Source organism: Ammodytes marinus (assembly GCF_949987685.1).
Source record: "Ammodytes marinus genome assembly, chromosome: 21".
NCBI lineage: Eukaryota > Metazoa > Chordata > Actinopteri > Uranoscopiformes > Ammodytidae > Ammodytes > Ammodytes marinus.
In genome coordinates this window covers 17,848,172-17,869,846 of record NC_137225.1, presented here as the reverse complement: position 1 = coordinate 17,869,846, position 21,675 = coordinate 17,848,172, and the positions used below count along the sequence as shown (strand labels likewise).

General features: G+C 40.2%; 1 protein-coding gene across 2 annotated transcripts in view; it reads right to left on the bottom strand.

The window, feature by feature from the left end:
* The window catches only part of plxdc2b (plexin domain containing 2b), a 76,333-nt gene that overhangs the window by 14,519 nt on the left and 40,139 nt on the right, over window positions 1-21,675 (bottom strand). For both annotated transcript variants that reach the window (XM_080049849.1, XM_080049850.1), the window contains 6 exons: window positions 19,842-19,911; window positions 14,122-14,244; window positions 11,102-11,220; window positions 9,822-9,921; window positions 4,296-4,391; window positions 4,031-4,112 (listed from right to left, as the gene is read on the bottom strand). In XM_080049849.1, coding sequence (XP_079905975.1) covers window positions 4,031-4,112; window positions 4,296-4,391; window positions 9,822-9,921; window positions 11,102-11,220; window positions 14,122-14,244; window positions 19,842-19,911 — 590 coding nt within the window. The remainder of the gene's footprint in view (window positions 1-4,030; window positions 4,113-4,295; window positions 4,392-9,821; window positions 9,922-11,101; window positions 11,221-14,121; window positions 14,245-19,841; window positions 19,912-21,675) is intronic.

The following is a 21,675-nucleotide window of genomic DNA, read 5'->3' as shown; positions in this document are numbered from 1 at the left end:
GGAGAGGTTCAATGGGTTACGGGGCTGAGGTGCGCTGATTTTTGAGCGGACAATATATCACGGTCCAGGACTTTTTTAAAACCCTCACAAGGCAGACAGCAATCCAGGCGGCAGCTACAACTCCTTCATGTCGTAAACAGATCCAAATCATGACTCCCTATAGGCGAGTAAACTGTTTATTCGTGTCTTGAAGGAAAAGCTAGTATGCAAAGCAGCAAACCCACTCACACTGTGTTCTGTCAAATAAGTGTAGTTTAAAAAAAGTTTTGGTAGTTCGCTAATTATTTGGTCACTGCATGTGGGAGATTTATAGAAAACCAAATAAAAACAACACACACACACACACACACACACACACACACACACACACACACACACACACACACACACACACACACACACACACACACACACACACACACACACACACACACACACACACACACACACACAATGCCCTAAACACAATGATTTACAGCATACAATGGTCTCTATGCTTTGTGCTTCAAGGACAAAATGAATCCAGTCCAGTCTTTAGACATCCCCCAGCAGGCCTCATTTGTCCAGTAAACATATTGTTATAGTAATGGGTTTATGAATGCATTTTCATCTCCCTATAGTTTTCTTATCATCCCATTCCATATCCCTTCCCCACCTAAACAACTCATCTGTTCAATCAGGCGAGAAAGATTCCTCGGCTTAATCCCTCTACTTTCCCCCAGACTGCTTGCGTTTCCCTCTTGAGAGGAAAGCAAAACGAGACACAACATTACAGAGCAGGTCTGGTACAGTCAATGTGGGTATAACCAGTCCCTATTGGGGGCACAAGCGTTTTGTCTCTTCTCAATGGCATCCATCTAAGCTCTTTTAATTAGAAATGGTCTGAGGCGCTTTACATTTGAATATAAATGAACCCACGGGAAAAGGGAATATTTCTCTTTCAGGTTTTTTCTTACATTCACAGAAGGATGGATGGATTAAATTATTGGGTTTCATTCCCGCTTCTTGAGATGCCAACTCAGATTAAGGGAAGACATGCAGATTGTCTTTTGCATTTGCAGCGGCCGAAAGTCACCTGGTACATTTACTCAATTATCCACCATCAAATCATTGGAATATGATGCATGTATTTCTGTTGCTCAGCAGTTTCTCTTTTGTTGTAGGGATGTTTTTAGTGTTTGCTGTTGTATTAACTTGCATTTGCTGTTGCCACGGTAAACAGATCTCCATTTTTTTTCCCAAGTCATTTAACTCTCGAAATAAGAAATTATACACATTCCGCCAGTGGTTGTGTATTTCAAGCTGTTTTAATGCAAACCAACCTTTTCATCATTTTAAACAGCCCCAAACCATTTATTAATTATTTTCTTTGAACAGAAACAGTTCGAGAAACAGTTTTGAAATATGCACTGCGAAATAAGGGTTTGTTTTAAAAAAACTAATTATGGTGGATTAGTGTTAAGCAGAAAACTACACTTAATAAAGCGGTAGATACATCCTACTCTGTCCACACATAAATGCATCAAAGATAATATTCTTAGAAAAGGGTAATTTCACACAAGTACAAAAGAGCCTTTCCACATTGTTGTATTATTAGATTTGCCAGAGTGAATACTTTCACATCCCTGATTGTTCAGCAGTGCAGCGACGGCTCAAAGAAAGGTGAGTCTGTAATTACACCATTTTTCTCAACATAAAAGTATGCACTAATAATATCCTGGGAGGCGAAGACATATTAATTGTCAATACTTTTCTCCTTGAAAGCCATTTATTTTCTACAAGCTGCCTTTCTTGTGCTCTCCAGTCAAGGTAAAGAAATCCCTGCAAGTCTTCTGAACATCACATCAACAGTGGTATACACAGGCTCTTATGGTCCCACTTGCGGGTCCACTGGGACTTCTCTCATGCTTTATTAACCTGCTTCAGCACCGGCTGTACACAACAAACAGACCATAGCAGCCCAGAACTTAGCATGAGCGAGGCGCCGCACTCTCACCTTAGCACTACTTGGCGAGTTCATTAGGGCTTTTCTCTTGAAATGTCAGCGCCTTTTTATTAACCCTGGAGCCGACCAGGACGCCACCACGCTTTTTAATTAGCGCGTGTTTAAGGCGTGTTTGCCTTATTTCAAAGGAAGTGGCTGAGGGATCCAAAGGGGCAGAGCAAGGCTGAAGAGTAAGATATTAACAGAGTGTGAAAAAGCCAATTAAATTGCAGCTTAATGAGATCACTGCTTCAGGCGTACAGTATCTCTCCATAAACTGCTGAGAGGAAAAAAGCACGTCTTCATGTTGCCGCACTTAAAGCTCCTGTAAATCCAAATCCACAAAATCCTTCTAACTATGAACTTTGGGGAGTTAGTTGCATGATAGTAAAGCATCTGAAAAGAGTTAGGCGTATTTATCGATCCAAATGAAAGATGTTATCATTTAAGTTTGATAATTTTTACACAAATTGCTCTGGTTCTTATGACACTGCATGTATGTTTAAAGAATCACAGCAGTTCTTTGTCCGAACGTTCTAAGAACGTTTTTTTTAACAAAGTTTTATAATATTTAGGAATGTTTATTTTCAATCAGATTTTTGTAAAAGCTTACAGACACCCCTAACTTTGATCCCATATATTGATTTTTAATATAGACCATGTTCCCAGAGGCATTAATGATTAGTTTGTCTAGGTCGAAAGCAAGGAGGATTAATTTCAAATTCAAAACACATCATAACCAATCTCAATGGAGCAGAGCAGAAGTGCGGCACATTCCTCCATTCAACCATATTAGGCCACACACAGAATAAACAATGAATCCACAATAAAAGAGTGGCAGGTCAATATTTGATGCAGAAGGCATTCAGCGGCATTCACAAGAGAAGAGATAGTGTCTGCCCCAAGTCAAACTGAACACAACCCAACCACAACCTTCAAAAAAACAAACTTTTTCTAAGCAAAAAGCAGGTCAAATATTTATCAGGCTAGTAAACATGGTTTGACTTACAAGTTAAAAACGTTCTCAACTTTTCCAGTCTACAGATAACGCAGCTCTTGCTGTCCCTCCATTATTTACTTCTCCTCGCCGTCTATTTGGCTCAAACTTTTTTTCAAATCCAACACAATATAAAAATAACAAAGAAAGAAAAACACTGCGGTTCATATTTCAGCTGTCAGGAAATTCTAGGAGGAAACACTAACACCTCTTTAGCAGCTCAAATATTTACTTTAGCTTGAAGTGCAGGGGGGGATGGGACGGGGGGGGGAACGGATAAGATGAAACAGTGGAGCAGAGGTTTTGAAAGAACAGGTGTGAGCTGAATGAATGTTAAAATGAGCTCAGATTCTTTTTCTTCAAAATGTTAGAGGCATGTTCCCACTCACTGAGTAGGATTATCCTGCAACGCTAACAGAGATAAGATGGATACGGGTCAAATATCAAAGTGTTAATCCATTCTGACCTTTCGTTTGGTGGTGCAGACTGGTTGATACATTAAATATGTGTTTAATATTGTGTAAGGTACCATAAAACGTGCTGCTATAAGTATAATTCACTTATTTTAAGCTTGGCTGAGTTTTTCAAATAGTTGAAAGCTTACCTCATTAAAATGCAGCCGTGTGTTGATTACGTAAGAAACAAAGTTGATGCCAATGTCAAATTTAAAGCTGAGAAATATTTAACAATCAACAAAAATGCTAAAATAACCCGGTTCCAGCTGCTCAAATTAGAGCATTTTCTGCGTTGTAGCTAAAACAATTAATCGGGTCAATTGACAGGAAAATTATATTAAACTATTTTGATGTTAGATTAATCATTTGAGTGGTTTTTACCATCTGATATGCAGAGTTGTATGTATTTATAAAGTGAATATCTTTTTCAAATGTTTCTGCCATTTTATATGCTAAGTATACAACTGATTACTTAGAATAATAACCCTCAGATTAGCAGGTAATCCAAATGTGTTGGTAAATGTTTGGAATAGAGGTGTGAAAGACGTCACAGGTGAATTTGTTGGGGAGATAAAGTGTTTTTAAAAGTCCAACCTGTTGAGCCGATGGCACCAGCTGCAGTTGAAGTTGATCTGTGAGGAGATGCATGTGCTACAGCTGGTGAACTGGAGACAGGCTGGAGAGGAGAGAGATCAAAACAGTTCAAATCTCAAACAATTTACACCACTGCTATAGCCCTAATATGATAGACAGCCAAGGCAAATGTCTACACTCCATATAATGAGAAGAAATCCGTCTACTAACACTATACTCCAGAAACTGACTGAGCACTAAAGCTGTTACGATATATTCTTCTTACTGGACAGAGGGAATATTTCCACGGCTGTGGAATTGGTGATCTTGGTCTTCGTCAGCTCCACGCGGTGATACTCGTAGATCGTCCTGCGCCTCACGTCTGTATTATGGAGAGAGAGGAGATGGAGTGAGAGAGAGAACAAAACACCACAAATCCTTCAGATAAAAACTGGGACGAAGTTGTCCCCAGAAGACAGAGGCAAGAGATTGGGTGGCAGAATGGGGACATAAGGGATGCTACCGCAGCACTTTATGTCTGCCCTCTCTTTGTGCCCCGAGTGTCAGAAGAACTGCGACTTGGCAAATGGACGGTGGCAATTTCCCCCGGGACGCTGATATCAATCAGACCCTGTTGAAAAGCTGCCTTCCCCCATTCATCCGTAACGGCAAGTCATCAACCGAGGGACGATGGTGCAATTGATTGGATACATCATTGACTCTCAATGCATTCTGGCCCTTATAACTCATATGGGTCAGAGTGAAATGGACTGCTTGCTTTTGCTGACTATGCATTTCCACCGTCATCAGTTGGGAATGGGAAAAAGGAGGACAAATGACATCCTTTGTTAAGTTAGAAAGGTCTTTAGGTGCCGATCTGATAATAACTTCTTGGCTCTGTTAATAAAGTGGTTCATCCAAACTCTAATTGCATTGTAATGTGACTGTTTGTGTGCAGGTGTTGTAATGAAATAGTAAATATGAACAATAACTCACCGACATGCACCGCATCGAGCCATTGCTCAAAACATGACATTTCCTATTGCACTTGTGTTTGCTTGAGCAATGAGCTACAAAATTGATATTCAATAGGCCTGACTAAGTCTGTGTGACATATTAGAGCCAGCAGTGACTTGCAAGTCTCATTCATCATTTTTGTAATATGCTGAAACTCTTTCAGAGTTAAATGAATAGTTTGACATTTGGTGAAATAAGCGTATTCCCTTTCGGATCAATTCCACTCTAATGTCTGCCTTAAATATGAGGCTGCAGCCAGGAGGCGGTTAGTTTCTCTCTCAGAGTGTAAAACAGCCCTTTGATTTATTCACACAATAGCTATAGATACAGCCTTTATTTAGAATGTATATTCAACTACACACTTTAATAGAACAATACTTTGTGCAATAATTTTACTGTCCAATACCGTGGTAAACTTTGTTATTAATGCTTATTTTATACTGTACATAATCTATATAAAAAAATAAAAACAACCCCTGCAACACCAAACAGCAGACATAAAGTTATCAACTGGCTGATAGAGCATTTATCAGTCCAAAAGAACCACATATTTCCCTCAGGAGTTGGTGGCAGAGTATAAAGAAAAAGAATATCGGACTTGATTTATCAGGTGGCCCTAAACAGAAGTCCATACTAATGTTGCTCAGTATCTGCTGGATGTGTTAGCAGCAAACTGTTATCTCAATTTAAAAGGTGATCTTGTTGCTGAAATGAATCAATTAAGGTAAGTTCAAGGACAAAAATGCAAATAAGTACTTTCTTTGCTGTGCTTTTGCTGTTGTTCTTCTCATGTGATAGGATGTTGTTTCCCTGCAGACCTGCTTACTTTGATTACACACCGGACAGCTGATCAAAGCAGCCTGGTCCAACCTGAGAATAAGCCCCCGCCCTCCTCTCCTCCCCTGGTGCCTGACTTCCTCTTGCCCCTAGCAAAGGGATTATCAGGTGGCTAATGACATGGTGGGGGCCAGAGGAAGCACAGTTTCCCCCCCGCCTGAGGCTGCTGATGTGTGGGCAGACTGTGCAGCCTCGTGGGCCTGTGGGATTGTGGGTGGAAGGAAGCCAGAAATCAGATCAATTATGACCTGGTCTCAGCCCACAACATAAACAAGGGCTAATGAGGATTTAGCTACCTTCCCCTGATGCTATCAAACAAAGGCAGATTCACTATAGTGTCTAATCAATTACGCACTAGAGAGCCATTTAACTCATTTTCTAATTAAATTTACCATCGTGAAAAGACAATACACTTACAATACACAGTGTTCTCAGTGCACTCTTTTAAGCTATAAAATAAAATGGGAAAATTGCTGTGTTTACATGCTCGCTGTGACAGATTTACAATACCAGGCATTCTAATATTGGTTATACATTTGTATTGAAGAAATGCTTGGAAATCAATAGAAATGTGAGGTCAACCCATTGAGTTAATGATTAATGGTGAAATAACCGCTCATCAGACAGGACTGTGGCTGTTTGTGATCCTATATAATAATATAAAATGGTGTTCAATTGACCTCTTCAACCCCAGTTACACTCCGTATCGTTGAAATCTCCAATATATAAGATCACAATTTTTCTTCTTAAGCAAAGTTGGTCTTTGTTGGAAAAATCTAAAAATAAGAACATAGGATGACGACTGCACCCTCTAGCTGGGAATAAAGATTATGAGTCAACGTACAGGCAAGAAGATATGAAACGGACTCAGGTGGTTTTGGCTTCATTTTAAGAATCACTCACTGTGAAGGATGATGCATAAACTATCATTGGGAAAGTATATTAAAGCCTGGGTCTTCACATGTGCTTGTACCTGACCTGTTAATTACGCACCCTATCCACAGGACACGCACAAATCTTCCCCCTCATCTCTTCCTTTTACAGGAAGGGCTGTTGGCCGGCAGCATAAAATGTTTTAATTGAGCTTTTAATCTGGTGAGAAGCTACAGTCGTTTAGAAAAAAATGTCCCCCTAGTTGCCATGGCTGCCATGAAGTAATTGGCTGCAGAGACAATTAAAGGAGTTGAAACCCTTCTTCGGGTGCTGCCTGTAGCGATCTGCTCTCTGTTTTTTCTGTGGTCAGATTAAGGACCCAATGTTCTCGGTTCATGGAGACTTCACATGCCAACTATCAGAAGCCATTTATTAATCTGTCATGACTGACTTGATACATTATGAAAAAGGTCACAATATTTTTCTTTCACATGGCTGACCGCCCTTAAATGAGATCCAAGATAATTTCCTACATTTCTACTGTATATGCAAAGGGTAAGAACAAATGGCGATGTTAACTTAAATCATCCTACAAAGAGGGACTGTATACTCAGGGAGTAATAAACTACTGAGGCTTCAAACTTCATAATGAAAACGGCGAGTTTGTGCTATTTCTAAAGGTCATTTCTTCTCCATCTATGGTTAGTCTTCTATTTAAAGTCCCATTCTCTATGATCTGTATCAACATAAGGACTATTATTATAAGAACATTTGATTTGAGAGGTTCCATCCTTTACTGTCTCCATACAGCTCCTGGGTTACATCAAGCCAGTTGGACTGACAGGTGCGGGATGCAAATGCTGCCCTTTCCCTTCAGACAAGTGAACTTCAAATAACACCTTAAATATCACCTGCTCGTTGCACAGCAAGGATACAAAGCTTTGTTTATTTGAGCTGCAGTGAAAGTTTGATTCTATGTTCAATTGACTATTCATTAAAAACCCCTCCTACTTCACCAGTGGGAATATGAATGTGTATCGAACTCTGAGATCCTATGTACCGTAGTATAAATGTGCAATTTTTTTAGAAATCGGTTCATCCTAGCCTGAAAGGCAGAAAGAGTGTTTTATGGTCTCACGGTCTAACCCACAGTTTGTCCAGTTGTGACAACACATTCCCACTGGTGAAGTAGGCCTTTAACATCAAATGTCCAATCATAACTTAGTAATGGTAGGCACATTAGGCCTGTCCAGATTTAAATTTCTACATGTTGAAGCAGTGTATGTAGTAAGACAGATACACATAAATGTAATGTAACGGCTACAACTATGTGTGTTAGCCTGCTCCAACATAAGCCGAGAACTTAAAAACCGCATCGACCCCGGCTAACTTTATCCAAGATAGTTTAACTTTTGCCAAAGTCATCTTCCAAATAGACCGTTTTTGTTTTGTTACATTACATGTTAAAATAAAATAACAGTATGCTCTTACTTTTCTTTATGTATCATCAACTGATGAGCTCGATAACTTAGCTTTAACCTCAGTGTTTCAGCATGATAGTACGTACATAGCTGTCAAGTATGTATTTAAGACCCTGTTTACTGGATTTATTGTTTTTTCAATCAGCTCTTGTTGCCAACATAAGCCGAATTAGGTAGCTCGCTAAAGCTGATCATTTCTACCATGACAGTTGTTATTAGAGCCGACAGAAATTGACGTTCACTGACCAAAACAAGAGGCCTGCTTTTGTGTGTTTTGATTTTTCTTTGATTTTGGATTATCAAAGCAGAAGCCATGTCTCTGAGATAAGAAGAGAACACACACACCTCAGAGATGCAGCTTATGTTCAACACAACACTTCGGCCTCTGCTTCCATTCAAGATTTCATCACATCTGGTTTCATCATGCAGCTTGGTCAGAGCCAGAGGCATCAAAGACAGCTTGATTTATGAAGTCTAGGAGGACTGCACTTACAGGTTCAATATACACACTGCTCAGTGCCAACTTCTAGAAAGAGATTTTGAAGGAATAGCTTTCAAATGAGACAGTCCATGTCAAAACACCTACCACTATATATCTGATGTTTTGTTTTACTCTTAGCGCATACTTCATTCATTCTCACGACATTAGCTAATGTTAATGTCCTCCCCGTCCAATTCAACATAAATATGCCAAACAAACGATGAAAAAACACCCTTCCTATGTACTGGGTTTAAAGTTTTAAGTTATTGCTACAGTTTCACACACGGATTCAAAACAGAGTTTAAATTACTGAATAAATCATATTTGACAACTCATTATTGTGGCTCTCATAAGAGAGAGAGAGAGAGAGAGAGAGAGAGAGAGAGAGAGAGAGAGAGAGAGAGAGTGACTGTGAATGACAAGGTTTGAACCGACTCCCCTTTGCTCGCATTTGCTTCAAATTTAATGGGCCTAAATTGCCGTAACTCCAAAGCACATGGGAGCGGCAGATCTGGAGCTGTGCCCACTGAGAGGAAGTGTTGTGGAAGAAATGATGACAGTCGGCGCTAAAGCAAAACAGACCTGGCTGAACTCAGAGCTCTGAAACACAGTTTAAAATGGGAAATCAAAAAGCTGATGCAACGATTCACTCAGTCAGCTTAATGACTCTTAGCTATGCCCGGCCCCCTTAGTTACTGTTGCTACCAGGCCCCAATGCCACTCATGAATTATGATGGAAGTGCGAAGGACAAGTATTACATTAAGCCTCCAACTGACTTAATTTAAATTGAGTACCTTGCAAAGGGGCCTAAAACATGTACTTGATGGCTAGGATAAAGCTACATGTCCCAATTAGCATCATCACCAGTGGATGATCCACGTGTACAGTAAAATCCATGCTAATAAAAAGGAAATTTGTTTTTGTATTGAAAGGTGGAGGTAGAAGGCCTACGCCATAACATTTCTTATTTGTTGCATATAAAACCGTTCCTATTTGCATGCTTACTATAAAAAATAAAAAAACATTCTGGTTACTAATAAAGTTGGCATTTGAATGTATTCAGAATTTCTTTCTGTTTACATTTCAGCAAATGTAAGCTAGAGAGGTGTGTTTGGGACTCACTGGGTATCTGTTGGATCTTGTGGACCACCACAAAGGCATCAGACAGGCCCACCTTCACCGGATGATTGATAGAGCTGATCTGGGACACCTCAATAGGGATCTGAAATAGAAAAAAGGGAAAAACAATTACCAGAACACTATAGTGATCTGTCTGGGACAGGCTAGAAGAAAAGAAGCAGGCCACAACAGTCTGACAGCATGGACCATTCAACACCATTTATTATTATCTCCCATTGGAATCTGCTGAGGCATGATGAGACTTGAAGACGTTGGTGCATAGGCTAAACATTACATTTCTGGAAAGCTGATGAGACAGAGGTGCATCTCAGGTGTCCTAACCAAACCTTGTGTTATCAAGAAACACATAAAAAAACTCACATAATATGGTCAGGTTGATTTTTCAGACCAATTATAACAGCAAAATGAAACACTCCATCAACTTTCAGATCAGTTCTAACATATGGAAACTATTAAATGTCAAAAGAGTCCTCATTCATAAAAGAAGCAGCACAGCTGTGAAAACCATTGCAATTATTACAGATCATTACTAAGCCATTGCAAGTTCACACTTTCACAGCAGTCTATGTTGGATAATATCTTTCATTACCATCCCTTTTATTTTTTTCGATTACGTTGTTCAACATTTTTTTAAATTAGGAAGTTATAGAAAAAATCTGATCTCTGAATCCTGATCCAAAACCTGTAACATAATGTTACAATCAAATCAGGCATTTGGTACAATAGTACAAAGGCATGAAGTGATATTTTCCTAAGAGGCGGACATTATTAAACCTATTATTTTGTCATTGTTGTTGGCGTCACTCTTCTGTATAATGACCAGTGGTAACATCGGGCATGTTTCAAAAGAAAAGGCAGCGGGCTGCAGAAAGTGTTGGAAGAAAGGTCAGACAGAATTAGAAACAGCAGTAAAACACATGCAGACGCTTGCGTGAGCCGTGTGAATTTGGAGAAATGGAAAGAGAGCCTTATTTTTGCTCTGTACAAACTGAGTCGACTGTTTCTAAAAAGCCTGGGAAGAAGGCAAGATGAACTATATAATAGAAATAACAGTGATTGATAAAAAAACATTTCTGTAGGTCTGAAGATCTGATTTTGACTCTTTACACTTACAGTCATCTGAATCTGACTTTTATTCATTTGAGTTGTCTTGTTAGGTCACATAGGCTGTGGCATAGTTGTATTCATGTTAAGAAAAACTTTTATTTCTGTAAATCAGATACTGCAGATGTAATATAGATTTAAAAAATTGGCATTTTTACCTCTTTATATGCAAAAACAATCCTGCCGGTGTTGTGCAGCGTTGCTTGGAATGTGAAGCTCCCCAGGTTGTAGTTGTCCTGTAGGTGGACATGGTCCCATTGCACCACCAGAGCAGTACCTGAAGGAGGAAGAACCCCAATAAAAACACATTCAGCTCTTTACCACATGGAGGTGGACATAGAACTTACAATACTGGAAAATACAGCCGTCACCGGTGTTGTAATTCAAGATTATTGTAGGTCTTGAGACCATTGTTTGAAGGTCTTGTCTCATTTCAGAATCGAAAGGATTTTTACACTGCTCAAGACCACAACTGCTGGCATATCACTAAAATGCCTATGCATTTTCTGATTTAATGGTTAACATCATTGCTGTGATTGGGTGGTCTTCTTGACTACAACACTGGGCGTCACTGACAGCTTCATAGCTCACACCTTCTCTATTTTCCTTTGTAAACACTGACTTGTAATGCACTGCTTCTTGAAATACAATCTCTACTGACTCAGATCTACCGTGAAATGAACCGCTGACTGGGCAAACGCCTCCTGAAGAAGACATCAATGTAACAATCATGTGTGTGAGGCCGATGTGTTTTTAAGGGATTATTTCCTGGCAGAGGCTTCATTTTCCCCCTGTGGGTGTGAAGCAGTGCGACCGCCGATACGAAAACACTCTCACTGGAGAGGAATGAAGAGGGTGATAAAACTGAAACCTTGTGACAAAACCCCAAATGGAGGCGTGGTGGTTACTGTGATGGATTACGTAGCTCAATTTTCAGAAACAGTGAAAGTTTTTTATATGGTGCAAGAGAGGAGGGCAGAGCTGTAAATAACTTTCTCCTCATCATCATCAGGAGAATGAGAATACATCTACACAGGATGTAGGCAGTCACCAACTACAATAAAAGCAGGCAACATTGATGCTAACTTATAGGCAAAACAACACAACACCCTTTTTTATCTCTTGTGGTGAAAATGGTTAATAACAAAGTGTGTAAATCATCCAGAAAAAGACATGTTGCTGTTGAGTTTTTCAGGTTGTCAAGCATGAAGTCCTTTAGAGACAGACTGAATAACTGTTTGTGTATGGAAATGAATGAATTAACCAATGAATGAATACATAAGCAACCTAAAAGCCATAACATATAATGTAATGGCATCAAAGAGTCACCATTAGGTCTTGGCTTCATTTGGGTTCAGGCTTAATTAGCAGCAGACTCACAGGGCCCTCAGCACCACCCTCCAGACTACAGCCCTCATGTTACTTTTAACAACATCCTGATTTAGTGTGGACTTAGGAAAACCTATTGATGTGAAAACCCTTCCCTACTCCGAGCTAGTCATTTGGCCGTGCGCCAGGGCAATAAATGTTTGTTAACACAAGTAATCAATTTTCACGTCACACAGCCGGAGCTCTTCCATCCAGAGTAAAGATGAGATGCAGCCTCTCTGCTGACAGATAGTGCATAAAAAAAAAACATTATAAATAACATATCATGTGTATAAAGGGGCCTCTGGCGCTAGACGTAGAAGCTTTAAAGACTAGCTTCAGTTCGATTTCTCATTGACATTTAATATCATGTGGTTAATATTACTGCAACTTGACAACTGTATACAGTTAAGAGCAGCAAATGTAGGGAATACAGAGAGGGCTGTTAAAGAGTGGCTGTGTAATGCATCACAGAGGACAGTGAATTTTCCAGGGAGGACCAGAGCGTTAAAGTTCTGCCCAGCATGCTCACTCAGTCAGCACGAGTTAAGCCTAATATAAGACTGCTTAAAATGCATTGAGTTCAGGAGGGGAAGCTGCCATCCTATCTGGGGCTTCCTGGCTAAAAATACAGAGTGGGCGCGGAATCAGGGAGGGAGTACACCCTGGCCTTGTTTCTAACTCCACAACACCAACTTTTATTTTACATTTACTGTGTACATATCACATGAGTATTTATTTTGTTAGTTATAATTGTTTTGATGATTTCCATTGTATAAAACACTAATTTGTAATGCCCTATATATAGGCCTTTCAAGTGTTCTGTGTAAACTGGGCATCTGCTTCCTATGGGAATCAGCAAAAAAGATTGTATTTCTTCAATAATAAAGAATTTAATTTTAACAGGGTCAGATGACAGTGTTGCGACCCTAAATAATAAATGCATGTCATGGCTTTCCGCTATAACTTTGAATTTCAATCTCCATGCCTCAAACTTTCAAATGCTCTAAGAAGTATTTTTACCACTGACTGCAGTTCTGTCACTATGGTCCCACTGGCAGCAACAGTCAAACTCACAGTCTGTCAGATGCTGAATCACTTCACTCCTCTATAATTGTGTGAAATCGAGCTTCAAGATAGTGTTACAGTGTTCACGTCCTCACCTATCACACGTGTTCTTTATTTAGCAGATTCTAATTAATCAAGGCGTTTTATGTGATATAGTCAAACAGCTTTCACACCATCTCTGTGAAGTTTGACACTACTCCCATGAACCTGATTAAGTGTGTCGAGAGCAAACAATACGTCTATGCTGTGAACTCCTCATCATCAAAACTGCTCAAAATGTGATGGGCTGACTCTGCCACAATACATCAGACAATACAGCGCTGTCTACTGTATTGGCGGGACATTGAGCGATGGACAGGGGGGCGGGTTGAGAATCGATCCGCTGCCAGTGAGGTGAAAGTCTGATGAGCTCCACACTGCAGAAGGTCTAACAGTTGGTCAGTCAGTCCGCAGCAGAGATTAGACGGCACACGGCAGTGACACACATGAAGGAGGAATTTAGAGTGACCCTACGAAGCTCTTGGAGGATTTACAAATAATTTAATAAAAAGCCTTTTTGTGTCAAAATGGTGAGCACTGAGCCAAATTTCACCAAGCAGAGATGGCTCATGAGTCACATAACTTGAAAATAAATTTAGCTTGGAGCTTGTTACCATAAACTTGGCTTTGGGGATATCTAATTTCATTCTGTTATGACACACATTCAGGCAGAATGAACATATAAGGAGTGAACTTCTGTTACCGTTGTCAAAGTAGATGACGGTAGAGTTTCTGGAGACGCTGGGGTCAAAGTTGGCCATTAGCGGAGCAATGTACTGCGTAGCTGTTAGCATCCTGTGGACCACATCACCCGTGTAGATGAACCCTGGGGAACAAATAGGAGATAGAGGAGACAACATATAAGTACTCTGAAAATACTCAAGCAAAACTCTTAGATTAACTGCAGTGTTGTACCTGCTTTAATTAAGTGTATGGTGGATTTACCCTTTAACAACTCATAAAAACAAACCCCAATCTTCTCCACCTCCACTCAGACCTTTCCTCCCTCTACTAAGCTGCTATCAGATACGAAATCTTTATAGTAAAAAAAATAAATCCGTCCTCCAGTCCAAAGTAAGCCCACAACCACCACTTCCCTCTCTCTCACCGGCCTCATGCTACAAGCCGCTGCAGCTAACAATGGCTTTTAATTAGCGCCATTATCTTTTATTAAAAAGCAGATGGGCTGTAAAGTAAGATACCCTTAGTGGGCAGTTATATATCATCACTTCCAACACTTCACTATCTTTTACCCACTTGGTGTAATCCTTCATGTTCTCCTGTGTGTGCGCTTTTTACTCAACACCATAAATCACAAGTGCTAACGAAGAGACCATGACAACCAAAAGGGCTTATGTTAACTTTTCCAATTTATTCATGCCTTCGACGTCGAGGCCCAAATAGATCTCTCCACAGAGAGCGACGTGCTCAGTCCACACAAAACGGAGCTGCATCATTTAGCAGCCTGTAAACATGGTTATTAATGGACTCCAGGAAAGGGGGAAAAACGCCCACAATTCATCACCAAGGAACAGTCTTTGCATAACCAATAAAGCTAGGATGACACAATCAAACATGGCTTAATTTACCTACTGACAAAGTTTAGCAACGTCAACTGCTATTCAAGATTTATTCAAGGCAAAAGCCTTTTTTTTCTCATAGGCGAAGAAAAATCCATTACAAACTTGATTGTACCTATATGTTTTACTCAGAACAAATGGGAAAACGTAGCATTGGGGTGAGACAAATTTACACTGACAGTATCTTGTAAAAAAACATTACATGTTTATTCAAATAAATTAATCCTGTTTTAAGTATTTTTGCAACGGGAGACGAAGCGGCAATTTTAGTCGGACACATAGGGCCTAGTCTTTAACGTAAAGTTATGAGTGACTGACATCACATACCATAAAGTGGTGAATTTTTGCTTTTACACTTTGTTAAAGTGCTAATTAATGTATTCTAAAGGTGCTGTGAAGCACATTTGTTCAAAACTGTCAGGTTTGCAAGGTTAGCTGTTTCTCCCATTTCCTCTCTTTGTGCTAAGCTATAAGCTCACTGGCTCACTGGCTATAACCAGGCCATAACCAGGCCATTGCTTGAATAAGACATTGTTTCTTAGCAATTTTTGCCTGTTTAAATAAAGGTTGATGATGATGATGATGATGATGATGATGATGATGATGATGATGATGATGATGATGATAACGACAACTATCATTTGAAATCATGGTTGGGCATGTTGAACGTCCTTCACCTCACTTGGTCTTAGGATGGAAATGTTTTCAATGATATAGGCCTACTGACTATTGCAATGATATCATCAAACGACCCAGAGTAAGAAATCATTCCTGTATGAGTCTTTAAGAATACAGTCTGTTAAGTTGCTGCCTGAGGCGTAGGGAAAAAACTCTGCTCGGAAAGAAAAGAAATAAGGATTTTTGGGAAAATTTTCATCAAGGCCAGGCCTGTAAAACCCCTTATTCATGTCACCATATGTCTTCTTGTGCAGTAGACGGGCTATAAAAACACATCTATCACTTCTGAAACCAGGAGCAGAGCATGTCATTGGAGGGAATCAATCCTTCCCTAAAGACCTCAATGTAGAGCGCTGTCAGCACACACAGCAAGAAGAGCGGGGAAGATGTAACTTTATTTAGTTGTGTGAAGTCATGACTTTAACTGCGAAAGATTCAGCGCTTTTATGGCCCAATAATAGGAGGAGCTGCCAAGGTCATGGTTTGCTTCTTAAAAGTGTGCACAAATGACCTCAACTCAGCGGCCGCTCACTCATTTCTCCAAAACTTTTTTTGTATACTTTTGGTTCAGGCTCATCCAATAATTAATAGTTCACAGACAGTGAGGGAAGAAAAAAAACAATTCTAAAACATTTTGTAGTACATGTCAATTAGTGTTGCATGTAAAAAGGTGCGTATAGGGCTGCAACTCACTATCTCTTTCATTATCCGTTAATTGGTTGAATTGATGAATTTGTCTATAAAATGCACAAAGTTGCAAATTCCCATTATTGAGGGCAGCATCTTCAAATATAGTTTAGTGTCAGTTTCCCACACTTCATTCCCATAAACTTTCCTTTTCTGATAATACGTGATAATCTTTCAGGAACATTGATAAATGTGTAAAGGCTGTAAAATGGCAGATAGGATCATCCACCCTATGTTATGTCATGGTGTATGAATGTAAAGAGGGGGCAGCGTTGTTTAGTCTACCTGCCTGAATGAAGGTAAACACACATAAAGCTACGGCGTTTTATCTGATGCTGCCGCGACACAATTGACTTCCTTCAAATCAGCCACTATACATTCCTCATCTCATATTTACCCTCCATTCAACTCAAGCACTTTTTTTTTATCTCTTTCACTCATTCTTTGGATTTTGCTATGTTTTGCTCCTTTCACTTTAAAACCTCTCACACACACACACACACGCGCGCGCGCGCACACACACACACACACACACACACACACACACACACAAACACACACACAAAAGCTCTATGTCAAATGGTATTTTACTTACTCACTGCCTCTCTCCTGACAACACAATCCAACTTATTTGACAGTCTAAAGGATATCAGACAGCCTCTCAAATCACTAAAGAGGTGAAAGCCACCCACGGGGCGCTCTATGGAGAGGGTGATTCATCCATCATGGCTGTCACTTACACCAGAGGGAGGCCGGACAGAGAAGGGAGGGGACCTTGGGAACGACAGATATACAGGGCGGAGGTAGACGAAAAGGTTTCAAGAAAGTGGGATAACTCTTTCCCCAAGTTATGTGTATAAGTGTTGCTGTCCAAGAGTGCTAGGCTGTCTGTGTAGGCCAAGAAAAACATGAGCATGGAATAAGACGTCCCCAGCTCTACTAAAGCTTCACTTTATTGAACATTGTGTTTGGACAAGTTCTTTGTTCCTCTGTACTGAGCTGTGCTTAATATACAGGATATTTTTCTGTTTATACACACACACACACACACACACACACACACACACACACACACACACACACACACACACACACACACACACACACACACACACACACAATTTTAGTCTTTCAAATAGAAAGATTTAAGGTTTTTATCTAAATTAAATATCTGCTTTTTTTTTTTTTACTGAGTCAGCCTATAACCAATCCATTATGTTTCACCTGTAGGAAAAATCCTCTGGCACACAGCACGTAATCGTTTTATGTTTCACAACTAAAAATTGGCAGCCATCTCAACCATGACTGGACAAAAAAATAAATCTTTAATATGCCCCAAAAAAAGTTACCATCCTGTCAATGCTGTAACCTACAAATTGTGTTGAACTGAGGAAACATTTTTGTACCATCAACGGTTTGTAGACGCAACTGGGGTTTGCATAAAATGTCCAATAAAAGTGCCCTGAGGGACCTTGGTTTAACGTGCTCTGGTATATTACAGGAAAACAAATCAAATATATGGTCGGGGTCGGGGAACATCTTAAGAATACATTTAGAACATTTTCCAACTGGGTCAATATGTTCAATAAAGACATTTCACTATTATGTTGAGTAGTGTTGCAATTTATTTAAGTGTATACTATACTTTACGAGAGTCATGTTCTCAGCGGAGCAGCAGAGATTTGAAAAAAATAAAATAAAATATGAAATTATAAACATAACTTGTCCAGCAAAAAAGTGTTTCCTATCTTGTTAATAAACCAATAATTCCATCATGTGTTTTCTGAATCTCTATGTTTTTGTTCTGGTTGTATATTGTGACAGCTGGCCCAAACAGCTGCATATCTATACACACAGCTGGTGACGGTGAGATCATATCGTCTCTGATATTTACAGTTTCTACTGTACATGTCGAGTCGTCCACACACACACACACACACACACACACACACACACACACACACACACACACACACACACACACACACACACACACACACACACACACACACAAAGTAACTCTGAACTTACACACCTAAATGTACAGTAATGGCAACTGTAGCTGAAAGGAGTTTTCATTACAGGTAACAAAGAGAAGTAATATTTCCTGGAGTCAAAACAGTGACTTGCTGACAGCAATGAAAAGGGGCAAGATGAGTTGTACAGTTCGGAGGGGAGGATGAGTTGACTGATGGAGTGCTGAAAAAGAGGGATATGAGGAGTCTCGAAGACAAAGCCCCAGAGGCCTGCGAGAGTCAGATAGCTGCCTTCTCTACCTCCTCGGCCTCCTCCCTCCATCTCTGTCTGCACAAATGCAAATTCCTGTTATCTCCCTTTGTGCTAGAAGCTCTGAGAGCCCTGTCCATACCTCAACACCATCCACTCTAAAAAGCCATAGAAACCAACTGAGCTTCTGCGCCATAGACAGAGTTACCAAGTGGGCAAACGAGACAGAACCGATAATGATGATAAGAGACACTGCGGATTATTCCTTTATTATTCCAGCGGCATTTAAACGCAGCACCGCATCTCTGACATAGTTTGAGTAAGAGCAGAGCTTTGGTCTCTGATGTGATAATGGATGGTTGGGGTGTTGTGGTTTTTGCCGTCAAAGACTCAAGTGGAAAATTGCTTTGCACACTCCGGCAAATATGTCTGCTGTGTAACTAGTGCGACCCCCCCCCCCCCCCCAAACACACACACACACACAAACACACACACTCGTTACACACATCTCCTGATACCCCCATCTCCTTATATCCATGTCTATCGAAGTGTGCTCGCTAGGCCACTTGGCAGAGCGACTCCTGTTTCCAGTCCAAACCCAATCTGGTCTGGTTTCTCTTCCAGTTAAGTCTAGTGCTGACCGAGCGCTGGGAGCGGTTTGTTTTCTTACCCCCTCAGTCTAGCACTAGCAGACTCTCGCGCAGAGGTGAGAGCTGCAAAGCGTTTTGTATCAGGTCGACTGCCCGGCTGGCGGTGGTTTCGTACTGTGGTTTGTGCCAGACGGGTCATTTACAACCAATAAATCATTTGATGTATTTTTCCCAGGGTCCAACAATGTCTAAAGAAAATAACTCATTGTTTGGTTCTTTTCTGTATTCGGGGGAAAGGTCTCTCCATACAGTAGCTGAACTCACAGGTACACCAAGGATCAGAAACACACATGCACACACACTCACAGACACATACACACACACACACACACACACACACACACACACACACACACACACACACACACACACACACACACACACACACACACACACACACACACACACACACTTTTCTGCTCCGTTTCCACTCTAGACTCTTTTTTTTCTAAATCCCTACCACATTCCCTCCTAAACCCAGCAGCAATACAAAACGGTCTGTGTGTGTACAGTCCAATATGCCAAGCACATAGAGTATATCCAATAACAACAGTAATGACTACTATTGAGAGAAATGAGACCCAAGAACAGTGTTCACTTACCACCAGTGGCCACGGTGATTTCACGCAGGAAATGTCCGTAAAAAGGGAAATCGAAGGACAGATTAACTCTCTGTGAGGAGGAGAAAACAGACGGATGACCCAGGTCAGAAAGGTAGAGGGAAGAAGAGGAGCAGAGGAAATGCTTTTCTCATCTTCAATACATCACAAAGATTAAGAAAAAAAACGTGTAGAGGAAATACAGGGTGACTTGACACATTTGATTCTTGTTGTGGTTATACAAACCTGGTTTTGGTGGAGAGTTACCCGACCATTAGTCTTGTAAAATCAGAATTATGAGCTTTCAAGTAGAATGTTGTGACATTATAAGTCAAAATGATGTTTTTTAGTAAGCCATAATCATGACTACGTAAGTCTAAACCTTGAATTACTGTCTCATAAAATTAATTTTCCATTTGAAGATCTATCACTTTTTTTAAACGCATTTTTTTATATTGCTGGCAGAACTGTGCTCCATACTTATAATATAATAAAATATCAAAATAAAAAGGGTTTCAACAAACACATTATATTATAACATGTGCCACTGTTGCATCGCACCACTGCCAGAACATGTTGTGGAGATGGACAGTCAGCAGCGAACATGCAGCTATTCTACATCATCCTAGAAGGTGCTGGAGGGAGCTATCTTGTGGCAAACCACACTGAATCTCCTAGACTATATAGCTGTTCCAGAGCTTAAGTTTCCTGCAATCCTGTGTTGAAGTTGACCTCTGCGGCGGTGTTTTGTTTTACAGCTCTGTTGGCCAATTCCCTTTCTAGTGTCGGGGGCCAGAGAGCCGGCGGGCAGCCACATGGAAGATTGTCTTCCAACCGTGCTCCAGCACTCAGAGTTTAATGCAGTTTCTCAGAGATTTGTTTTTACTTCCATCATAATAAAGCTTATTTGTTTAACATATCAATCTGCTGACACGGTGGCTGACTTTCAGACTCACATATGGTTTTGTTTTAACTTCTCCTTGGACTAAAATGTATCATGGCAAGATTTCCACATCTCCTTTTGACTCTGCATTGCTTGGCTGGTCACTGAATTGAGAAAATTCACTTATTGAAATTTTCAAAAATGAACCCTCCTTTCCAATACTATAATATTATCTGTTACTCTGTTAATACACAGTCCTGTAAACTGGTATGTATACAAAAGGTATGTAAACAAAGGGTGCACACCTAGCTATAGCAACATGTTTTCTTACAGAACCTACAATGTGTATCAACATTGGATTTTTTTCCAGCGCACACACAGTACGTACAGATAGTGGATCGTGAGGAGATATTCACTGATTTTGACAAAAAAAATTGACAACATGCTTCTCCAGAATTGCTGACTCGACATCTTTAAAGCTTTATATTAAGAAAAGCCTTGCCTCGTAGCCGGCCCGTTCTGTGCCTAACATGAATAGCCTGACTTATAGTCGGTTCAATCCATCATTACATGACTGAAGGCAGAGCAGCTGAATGCACAATGTGGAACTCTTTTCTCTATTTCCTGGCCTGCTATTGTTCACCCTGGTCGGTCTACCGCTGCCTTGTGTGACCTCATCAGTATGCACCTCACATGAGTCACCTGCTTGTTCACAGGCAGAGGCTGAGGAGCGCTGAAACTTTACTGCAGAGAAGCATTATAAACTGTCTGAATGCTAAAAGGAAAACTTTTTTTTCTGAACCACATCTCCAAGGTGTTAATGGTAGAGTAAAGAAAATCTACTCTGGTAAAAAAAATTCTTGAGTCATGTGTTGGTGACATATTATTATTAACATATGGTTAACCTAACAGCTGATGGTTCATGTTCAGCAATGATGAAGCTGTCATAATTGT